Here is an 11,286-nt window from a genome sequence, read left to right as displayed (position 1 = left end):
GTACATCTCTGTCACTTTGTTGCTTTTACACCTGAATTCCCCCCCAGCTGTGGAACGGTAGAGGATATTTCTAATTATATACTCTCTATTTTGTTTATTCTATTTGACCCAACTATAAAAAAAAATGTTGAATGTTCTATGCAGAAAAAACCCCACATTGTTTTCCATCCTATTGTTTATGCTACCATGTCGTTTTTTTTCTCCCATTTTATTTAATTTTACACACAAGACAGCAAAATAGTGCAACGTATATGTTTATGATTGTAATTTCAGTTCTGAACACTAGGTGGAGGGAAAACACTGCAAATGGTGCATGAAGTTACAGCGACCAGGAGTGAAATCCAACTCTGTCAGGGCTGTTAAATATGGATATTTAGGCAAATGAAAGATGTAACAATTAAGCTGACAAACTTAGTAAAAACATAAGGTTTATGCCTAACCAATAAGGCATAATTTGGACAATATAAATGCACACAAGCACAAAGTATGTTTGCTTTGAAAAGTATATCGACCACGTACTCATATTTTTTATGATCTGTAACATTCCTGCGTTGTCCTGTGTGGTTTCTACACTTCGAACCAGCAGCTCGGCTGAGTGTGTCTGAAATAAAAGGAGTGCTGAAGGTTCAGACTGCCTTCCTCTTGTCTGAAGGCCGTCAGCAGGCCTCTGCCCAGAGCTGGAGGAGCTCTGAGGGGAGGCTGGAAACCCAACAGGCTGCGAATCTCCAACAGACTGGAGCTTCTGCGCAGCTTCGCCTTCGGTGAGGCGCTCAGGAGGATCTGTGACTCGCTCTGGTTATGAAAGATTAAATACCGGTTCGGGTGTTTGGTGTCGTCGTCGTCTCGCGTTGGACCAATCTGTGTCTCACTGTTTGAGCTGTTTAGAAAAACATAGCTGTAGTCCTGCCTCTGCTTCTGGCTGGGATTCTCTTTTCTCTTTGAGTTTTCGTTTGCATTCAGGAAGACGTTTTGGGAGCTACGACTTTTCTTTCCCTTATTTGTGTCAAGAGGATCATGAGACCAATAATCACCTTCCAGCGGCTTTACAATCTGCAGCTTCTCCGGCAGGTAGGACCTGGCTGTGATGGAGTATCCCGACCAGATGCTTCCGAAGGAGGGATGCGAGCAGAACGACAGCAGGCTCTCCGTTGGGGTCCCCGGGTCCCTGCTGCCATCAGCCTCTCCCTTTTCCTCCTCTTTCCCCAAGTAGGCCAGCTTCCTCTCCCTCTCTTCTTCGAAGAAGCGTTTCTCCGAGAGGTAGTTGTCACGGCGCAGCGACAGGCGGCGCAGGGCTGCCTCCAGGTCCCTGCTGCCCGGGGTCCCCGGCGTACCAGGGGGCCGCTTGTTGGAGTCTTCCGACCTGAGGAGAGAGAGAGAGAGAGATGAGAAGAAGAGCAATCTCTATTTTTTTCCCCTTTCTTTCTGCTTGCTAAAGATTCAGAATGTTCCTCACCCGTCGTCCGGACCCTCCAGGATGCTGCTTGTCCTGTTGTCCAAGATGATCCCACTTCCTGTTTCGCTCCCGTAGATGGAGTTGGAGCGAGGCGTGCCCGCCCTGCTGGAGCGGCTCGAGGTGAAGCACGAGTTCTGATTGGACCCTGGGATGTTCAGAGGGGAGGGGGCTGCAGAGGAGCGCTGCTGTCGCATCAGGTTGAGGTTTTTCACCGTCTGGAAAACCCGCTTTGGGTGCAGCCTGGAGAAATGAGCGACACGATCGCGTTACTACGGAGATCGAGGGATACATTCAAAGTATCACGCAGGAACAACGTCAGAGCGTAAAACTAAAGGCACCTCTGCTCTTCTACGTCTGGATCGTCCATCTGAAGCTCTTTTCTCATAGTTCCCTCTATTTCTGCTGCGAGCGAGTCCTGAGAGAAGAAAATGAATCCATTCATTCTGCTGGAGCCGACAGTCCGATATACTGAACTGCATAAAGCTGTGACAGCTCATGCGCTGACCATTGGGAATAAGCCCAGTGTGTGGAAACGCCTCGGGGTGCTGAGAGGTAGAGATTTATTCCTCAGGTTCTTCAACTCCTCCTGAGCCTCATGGAGGATCTCCATGCACTCTGCATACTTATCCTGCAGCTCCCGCAACTGAGCAAGGAGAGAGGAGAGGCGGAAGGACAGAGAGAAGGGGGGGGGGGAAATGCAGCAGGTTTGGCTTTTGACTTAAAACATAGATATATATTTTTAAAAAGTCCATTGCAGAGATCATCGCTGCAAAAACATAAAATATTACAAAGCATTTTTGTCTGATTTTTAGTGCACTTGAAATAATACAAACTAACTTACAAGTAACTTTTCAGCTTGCTTTAAGTCAATAAATCCTTAATATTGATGAAAAAGTTCCAGTTTCATTGGCAGATTATTTCATTTACAGCAAGAGATTTTCCCCATGTTAAAAAAATAAAATAATCTGCTAGTTTTTTTTTCATTCAATATTAAGGAATTATTGACTCTAAATAAGATCCTATTTCTTGCTGAAAACTTACTTGTTAGTTACTTTTGTCTCATTTTAAGTGTATTAAGATATTTGCAGTAGAAACTAAACCAAAAATACTTTTTGTGTTTCTGCAGAGTAAAAAAAAAAAAGAGTTAACATTTAAACTAAACATCTACCAAATTTAGTCTTGATGCACCTGAGCCATTAAGACATTAGTTTCATCTAAAAACTTTTTGGTTGAATAAAAATAGTCTTACATTTAGATCTGAAAGGGAGATAAACTCAAATTATTCCGTTCAAAAACCTCCATCTAAGTTTAACCTTGACCTAAACCTAATTAACATCCCGTTTCTAATCACTGCAAAAACTAGAATCTAAGATTAAAGATCTTGGATTAATGAGATTTATGCTTATTTCCTGTCTGACAAGATTATTTTTCTCACAAAGAGGTTTTTATGTTCGAATATTTTTCCCGTTTTAAGTGTTTTTCTACCCAACTAAAGCTTGATATTAAGAAAATATTACTTCTTATGAGTAAATATATAGTAGAATACTTCAATATCAATAGCTGCAAAGCAAACTTCAAGTCTAGAACTTAGTTGTCTAAGTAAAAATTAAAAGAGTTTGCTGCATTAGGAGAACGCTTTGGTCCTCAAAAATCGTCACTTTTCACGTAAATAAGAACGCACATAAAATAATAATAATACCGTTATGTGTCCTTTACAGTCATGTGTTTACCTCAGCAGTGAGCTGTCTCTGGGCGTCCTTGGCTGCACCCAGGTGCTGAGTCAGCTCTTCGTTCTCCACCGCATACTGTGAACACCAAAGACAACACAGGACATGCAGTCGCAATTCTTTTACCTAATGTATCTAAAAAATCCATGTTTGCATTAGGAGCTTCTTTTAAATTTTTATTATTATTTTTTTTAAAGGCTTTCTTACGAGCTTCGCCTTCTTCTGCAGGTCGACGATCTGAGAGAGGAGGTGTGTGATTTCCTCCTGCTGTCTGGAAGCGTCCTCGCTCTTCCTGGCCAGGTCTTCTGCCAGAGAGGAAATCTGCAGGTTGGCAGCTCCTGGAAGGGCAGGAGGGGGGAGAGGGCCCGGAAATGTTATAGCCACTGAAATTTTAACGACAGATGAGATAAAAGAAAAAAAAAAGAAAAGATATAAAACTCACGTAATTCTTTGACACAGTCATTGACAAGCTGCTGCTCTTTCTCTTCGTACGAGATGGTTTCCGTCTCCAAATGATTCGCCTGGGAGGACAAATGGATAAAACGGTGGTCAATCTTTGCAATCACCTTCTCAGAAAAGGTTCCACGATGCGTTGATTTATCATGGAAAACAGATGCAGGTTTTATTAAAGCGTTCTGATTATGCATTGCTGAAGCTATGTCACTAAATTAAGGCAAAAAACGTAAAACAACCCTTCTTGTTTTACAATCATAACTTGTGAACAGGGTGCACAAATGCACAGAGGGTGAAACGTACAAGGCTAAATTACCCCCACATGTCCCACTAATATTTAATTCAACGTCATTCAGCTGCATGATTTTATAGCCCTCAGGTTTCTGCCGAAACTGACTGAATATTTCAAAATGGTTTATTTCCATTCAGAGATTCAGAGAGTCTGAGCCAAATCTTCGCTCAGATTGAACATAAAAAAATTGGTTCAGGAAGAATAATTCTTGTTAAAGTCAAGGTGAGGCCTTCGTACCTGCAAACACGTCACCATCTATCAGGTAAAGTGGTGGCAGAATTAACGCTGAGGATCTATTTAGTTGTCGGTGCTTTTGGAATAAACTACAAAACTCCCTACATCTTCAGGAGTTTGTCACCCAAGATGTTTTCTTAAAAATTCAGAAGCATATGAATGGTCAAATAAAGGTTTCAATATCAAAATAAAATTGGTGTTTTGCACAAAATGGGTGAAATAATACAGCCGAAAAACTGGACAGTGATATCAAATCAGCCTAGGAACTGGTCTTGGATTGGATGCATCATTAAGCCTCTGGAGTGGCCCCGACTTCAACGCAATTGAAATTTGTAAAAAATCTGCTGAAGCGCTGGATCTGTGGCAGAAAGTCAACATATTTAAATAAACTCAAGTGGTCAGATTTCCAGTTTGGGAACAAACTGAGGGCTAGAAATAGTGTGTGTGGTCTACTTTTAGCCACATATGCAACAGAGTGATTAATCAAATGTTAGTGGGCTTGTATTGGAACTGGTGTGTATATCTACTTCCTGTTACCTGACATGTAGACCATCGTCAACATTGCAGGGAAAGCTTATGCTTCTACGTACCGCAGATCGCAGTGATTTGTTTTCTTCTTCCAAATCTTTGAGTTTCTTCTGCAGGGAGTCCAGCGGGAACAGGGTCGGAGTGGACAAGTTAGGTTCACTCAAACGCACCCTGTAAACGCACCGATATTTCAACCTTTATCACATTTCTTTTATTTAAACACCCCCAAAACAAACAAATGACGATTAGACATTCAACCGAAACTTCTCAATGTCAATTCAACAACGCAGCTGCATGCAGACGTGACCGGAGCAGACGGAGTGAGTGTTAGGACGCTTACGGTGTGGAGGTGTTGGACTCCCCCTCACTTTCCTCAGCGGCGTTGGTGTAGAACTGCAGCAACTCGTCCTTCATGGAGAGGTCGTGACGCAGCTGAGACACCTGGATGTGAAGACATGTGGAGAAATGATGAACACCGGACAGGGGGAAGGAAAAAAACAAAACAGCTGATGTGGAGGATTTTGTTCACAACATGTCCAAGCACCTGCAAGGCTCGATAAAAAAATCTAATAAACCTGCATATGTGGCAGTTAAGTATTGTCACCTTTGACCCTGAGAGACTACAGAAGCCCTTTAATGTTGCTGGTGTGTACCTCCTCTCGGATGTGCTCCACCTGGTCCTCCAGCAGGTCGTTCCTGTCACTCAGAGCTTTGTTCTTCTTCAGCAGCGACTGTCCGATGCGAGCTGCCAGCTCCAGGTCCCGCTCTTTCTGCTCCAAACACAAACTTTGATTTAGAGCAATTAAAAAAAACAACAAAAAAAATATATATATATATATATTTTTTTTTTCTTTTATATATATATATATATTTTTTTTTTTTTTTTTTTTTTTTTTTTTACTTAACCTTTATTTTAAACAGTATTAAATGCCATTGAGATTAAAATCTCTTTTTCCCCAAAAAGGAGTTCCAGCCAAGAGGCAGCAAAAAATACAAATCTTCAACACCATAAGAAGTTACACTGTTAAAGAAAGCGACTAAAATGTTAAAACAGCAACAACAAGTGAGTTGGTATACCATTTATGACTTTATTTCACAGTTAAATGTTCAAAATAGTGTTTTTTCTCTTTCACTTCTCAGAAGGTGGGAAGACAAGTGGAGAAAGTCCCAAGTTCAGGAATTGAACCCTGGACCGCTACGTCTATGACTATTAGCCTCCCAGCTACAACAGGTGTATGTTTATTATTCAGGAAAAAGAAATTTACCAATCAGTTTTGATTAATTAAAGTGTATTTAAGTAGAATATCAGCCTTCTTAGTAATATATTAATCTTAAAGAGGAGGAAACATCAGCAAAAATAAAAGAATAAAACAAAATATGAACTGTTCAAGCTTTTACTGCAGGCAAATTTATCAGCGTCCCTTCATCAGAGCTGCACAATATACAATGACCAATTTTTTCAGAATCGCAATACCGCTGTTATCCAGCCCAATTATACAAGTACCAATAAATCCCTCTGTCTGTGCCAGTAATATACTGTAGTTGGTCATTGCATAATGGGGCAGAAAATGTTTTAGGAGGATGTTGGAAAACTAAGATTTACTGGGTCGACTGCTCCCTGTTTCCAACAAAAGCAGAAAGACATTAACATCGCTTCGTCAAGTGTTTGTTTATACCGTCATGTAGTCATCAAAACTTATGAGTCAAGTAAAAAAAACAACCTTAAAATAGATTCATCTGTTATCGCAGTAACATAAATGCACATTCAAATCTTTTTAGAAAAATTCAACATTTATAATTTAATGTCATTTACTCAATGGGGAAAATGTCAACTTAAAAAACAAACAAACAAACAAAAAAAAACAAAAAAAAACAGGTTTTAACAGAAATCAATGGTGTCACAATCACTGGTCCCCCAAACACGTCCATTCAAAGAATATAAAGAAAGCTTTTTTTAATTTCTATTTTTCCTTCATAAAGGAAAAGTCCAGTTTTCCAACCATGATTTTCTTTTTTCCCTGCGTTATCAATATGACATTTCGTTCAGCTACTGGCCAGTAGGTAAGCAGGCAGGTCTGGGAGGTAAAAAAAAATAATAATAATAAAAATAAAAATAAATAAATAAATAAATCCCTCTAGCTCACTGTAGGGGAACTGCAGCACAGAGTATGATGATAACACACCGTCTACATCCCAACCATCAGAATGAAAGTCAAAAATGTTTCCAACCTAAACAGGTGAAGATTGAGCGCTCTGCTCAGACAAGACTGAGATTGAGTTTCTCAGCAAACACACTCCAAGTGGGTCTGATGTGAAGTGATAAATAGGTGGGAAAACGCTTTGCGCCCAAATCTGGTGGAGAATCTATGATGCTTGTCTATTTCAAGAAAAAAAAAAAAAAAGCATCACCAGATTCAAAATCAACCTTCTTTCATGACTTTCTCTATCCTCCAAAGGGAACACCCACAGTGTGAGCTGAAATCAGGAGGAGGATTTCACAGCAGAGGACTGAATACTACTACCCTGTTTGCAAAATATGGCTGTCTAAATACTTAGTCATTTTATAAAACAATTATTTCTTAAGATGTTTCCCCCCCGCCCCCTGTTGAATACACAGAATTAAAATGTTGGACTTTTTCTCAAACTATAATCGTCCGATTACTCTACTGCAAATACAAATCCTTTCATTTGAAGGTTATTCATTAATCTTCCCAAGGACTGCCAATAAATGAAGTAATGGAATAAATCATGAGCAAACATACAGAAAAGGCTGCTATTAGTCACAGCTGAACAATCATTAAGGGCTTATTCACCTGAGGCAGGCTGAGTCTGCTGCCTCACAAACTTTTTGTTTCCTGGCAGTAAAAATAGCCAAACACACAAAGGCAGCAACACTAAGCTGTGTTTCATGTGCAACTGAAGAACACAAAGCATCTGGCATGGTCACAACCAGAGCTTTATTCAGAGGAAACCTGCATGCCCATCTGAGTGTTACATCTCAAGCTTTATTTGACAACGACACCATTCAAGTTTTCAGACACTTTTGTCTCTTGATGTCCTACTTTATGCTCTTTTTTTTTTGTTGTTTTGTTTTTTTTTTTGTCACAGACCGGGAGGTGATAAGTTACATTAAAATATCAGCTCTAGGAAACGAGTTCAACGACGTTGTTCTTTTGACCCTCAGAGAAAATCCCCACATTTTAAATCGTCACTTTAGTACATCCCCAACGTAAGTGCTTTAAAATCCCTCTAAAAATGTCGCCTTCTGTTTGATCTGCTTCGACAGATTTGACTTTTCCGTACTGACCTCTTCCAGCAGTCGGGTGACGGCGTCGATGTCGCTGTAGGTCTTCGTCATCTGGCCCACTCTGTCCGCACACAACACTGCAGGAGGGAGACACGGAGGGAACGGTAAGTTTCAGAGACAAATGTCCAAAAGAAGAGTAACAAACAACAGCAGCAGCAGTCAAAGGAGCACACAGAAACTCTGCAGGAGCTTCAGGGATCCACAGCTCCGGAGGGAGAATCTGTTGACCACAAAACTATTGGTCAATTTCACATTTTGAACATTTTACACTGCACATCTTCCTGAACTCAGTATCTTCATGGCAGCATCATCCTGTGGTAAAAGCTTTATTCAGCAAAAAAAAAAAAAAAAACAATGAAATCCTGGAAGAAAACCAGGATGAATACTTTTGTGAAGACACTGCAAACTTTTAGAGATCAAACAGTGCATAAAAAAAAAAAAAGCATTTTTATTACACTACCAATTTGAAATTCAAAATAGAATCATCAGTATGTCTTTGGAGTTGCTGATAGAATTATATGGAGCCTTGGACCTGCATAGCGTGATCAGTGAAGGTGTCTCCAGTATTTACCCTGACAGACAGAAGTGAGTGGCGGGCCTCCGCTAGTATCATCAGACTTCAAATTATATAACTCTGCATCATAAACAGCTCATTACCTGCTGGATTTCAACTTGCAACCATCACAGCCGACATGTAAACAGAGTTCAGCTGCTCCCTCTGCAGCCTTCTTTCCGCTTCCAGTTAGAAGCACATGCATGCTCAAAATTCATCGTGACCCACATAAACAACTCGCTGGTCTTTAACCTAACGAAAGAGTCATAAAAGATAAGCTACCGAGCACAGTTTCAGAGGTCAGAGTGCAGAACCACAACCATGTTCATCTGGATGATTATCAATCTCCTTCATTTGCAGATTCAGTTATCATTTCCTAGTGAAGGTACGCGTCTCATCATGGCTGACTTTTCCACATGCCATCATTAAAGCCCTAAATAAAAAAAAGCCAAAGAAATTTGATCACATCTGACGCTTTCAAAGTTTATCTTTAGCAAAAAGGGAATGTGATGCAAGGAATATGCAAAACAATAATGCAAAAGGAGTCGGCCCATGCAAAACACACATTTTATTATCGACACTTGGAGCAGCAGCGTGGCTGTCAGAAACAAGACATATCAGTACATTGCAGAAGTATATATACCCCTGCAATGTTTTTTTTTTTTTTTTTTCATATTTTACAATGTTAGGACCATAGCCTTAAATTTTATGTAATGGAGGGATGTTTAGATATGACCCTTCAAGTTCAACTAGAAATGCAGGTGTTAGAATGGCCCAGTCAAAGACTAGACATAAATACAGCAGCTTACAGTATAGTTTGAGTACGGCAAAACTGCTCTGTGTCATCACATTCTGCTTTCAACCTCTGTCTGTTATGGAGCATGCTGGGTTTGGAAATGTTGGCAGCCTTTTGGGAACCTCATGGTTAAGGTTAAAGATCAAGACTGAAGAATCAACTGCACAGTCACTTTGTGAACGTTTAAAACGTTAGTAAAACACTGTTTTACAGCATTTGTATTGTCAAATGCAGGTGTGCGTCACCTCTCTTGACATCAAGAAATAACAACAGCTCCTGCCATAAAGACCAGCCCTTTTCAAAGAGCTACAAACCTCAGGTTAATAAATAATCAGTAAAATAAACTTGGATCAAAACTTTAATCTGAACTGTCGTATCAACTACACACAAATGTACTGTAATAGCTGTTCAGGTCCAGATCCACCCGTATGCTCGCCAAACCACAACATTTGTCTTCATCTGCTATCGGCTGTGGAAGCGTGGAAGGACAGGGTGCAGCCTGTTTACCTGTCATACTTTATATTTGTGTACGTGCAGCTAATCAAAGAGCATGCTGGCTTATTTCCACAATAAAACTCCTCCCAGGTGAAACAACTAAACGAAAATACATGACGACGAATTAATGCGCAAAGCCTTCGGTGCCAAGAGGAAGTATTCATACTTTACCGATTAACATTTTAGTAACAATTTAGCTCTGAAGACAAAAAGGGGGGAGAAACCTGTTGATGAGGGAAAGTCTAACGTAACAGGGAAGGTAATTTAAGACAGATACGTTCACTCTACCCAGTGCCACTAATTCCTTAAGGACAAAACAGATAAGACGCATTACGTCTTGTTCAGTCATGGCAGTAATAAAAGGTTTATTAGTCCAGAGAGTTACATTAATATAATAATAGATGTTATTAACCAATCAACTGAACTTATTTTTAGTTGTAATTTTCAAGATGACCGCCTGAGTCACAGACACATTTAGCCCACTAGTGAGCAACACACAGGCACAAGGAGACTAAGAAGAAACTCTTGGTATCTTAATCAATGCCCTGAACACAATCTGTTCAGACTGGTGACATGCAACACAATGCGATTTCACTAAAAAAAAATCATTTCCTTATTGGATCTGGGTTAATATGGCTCAACTATTTATAAAAATTAACTAGCACAGCATAGCGCCTCTTGACAACAGAAAACTTAAGTTGCAGCTCATGCTTATATTAACAATGTGACGATCGATTTTTTTCCCCCGGGGTGATTTCCAGTGGTCTGATTTGCCGAGTCTGATTTTGTGCGATTAAAAATGATTTTCTGAAGAATCATAAAAGGGGCAGCAAGTCACTCCACAGATTTTCAAATCGAACAAAAACGAAAATGCATGACAGCACATATCGAAAGCAGTGCACTGTTTTTTTTTATTCCACGCTGAAAAAAATGGATTAAAAGTATGTTATTGATTGATGCATTAATAACCCAAAAAATTATTCGAGTTCTTACTTCTGATGCATTTAAAGAAGAGGAAAAAAAAAAAATCCTCATATTTGAGCTGCCGATTACTTGTTACAAAAAAAAAAAGTCTAATTCCAGTCAAGGGCCAATTGATCAGGGAACCTCTAATTATAGAGGTAATTTTTTACATCTAAACATCTTGGCATGTTTTCTGTCAGTGTAATTTGTCAGACGGCTGATTAAATCTGCAGTGTGGAGCTACAGACGAGGCCGAGGGGAAACACTCAGGCACAGGGAAGCAAACTCCAAGGCACCACACAGGAAGGAGCTGTCACTGTTTTAACCAATCAATCCCCCAAAGCACAGCCTGCCAGGAATGATGATGTGCAACACACAATGGAGAATCATAAGACATTATTTCCTGCTTCCATCTGGGTTACAATTAATCTTAACCGTGATTATAATATGAACTTCTACAACAACATTAGAGTTTGTTATGTCAT

The 11,286-nt window shown here is 40.0% G+C and overlaps 1 protein-coding gene across 1 annotated transcript; it reads right to left on the bottom strand.

Moving 5' to 3' along the window:
* Positions 1–7: 7 nt before the first annotated feature.
* LOC106943522 (trafficking kinesin-binding protein 1-like) lies at positions 8–8,087 on the bottom strand (the record flags this gene model as incomplete). The annotated part of the gene is made up of 11 exons (XM_015026828.1): positions 8–1,360; positions 1,454–1,693; positions 1,792–1,868; positions 1,959–2,096; positions 3,184–3,258; positions 3,388–3,518; positions 3,623–3,701; positions 4,750–4,858; positions 5,028–5,128; positions 5,341–5,457; positions 7,995–8,087. Coding segments are annotated over 11 exons (1,953 nt in total), but the record flags the coding sequence as incomplete, so codon positions are not given.
* Positions 8,088–11,286: the final 3,199 nt, after the last annotated feature.

This window comes from Poecilia latipinna, unplaced genomic scaffold (assembly GCF_001443285.1).
Source record: "Poecilia latipinna isolate Pla-1442-1.1 unplaced genomic scaffold, P_latipinna-1.0 Scaffold5407, whole genome shotgun sequence".
NCBI classification, from domain to species: Eukaryota; Metazoa; Chordata; class Actinopteri; order Cyprinodontiformes; family Poeciliidae; genus Poecilia; species Poecilia latipinna.
This window is presented reverse-complemented; position numbering and strand designations above follow the sequence as displayed.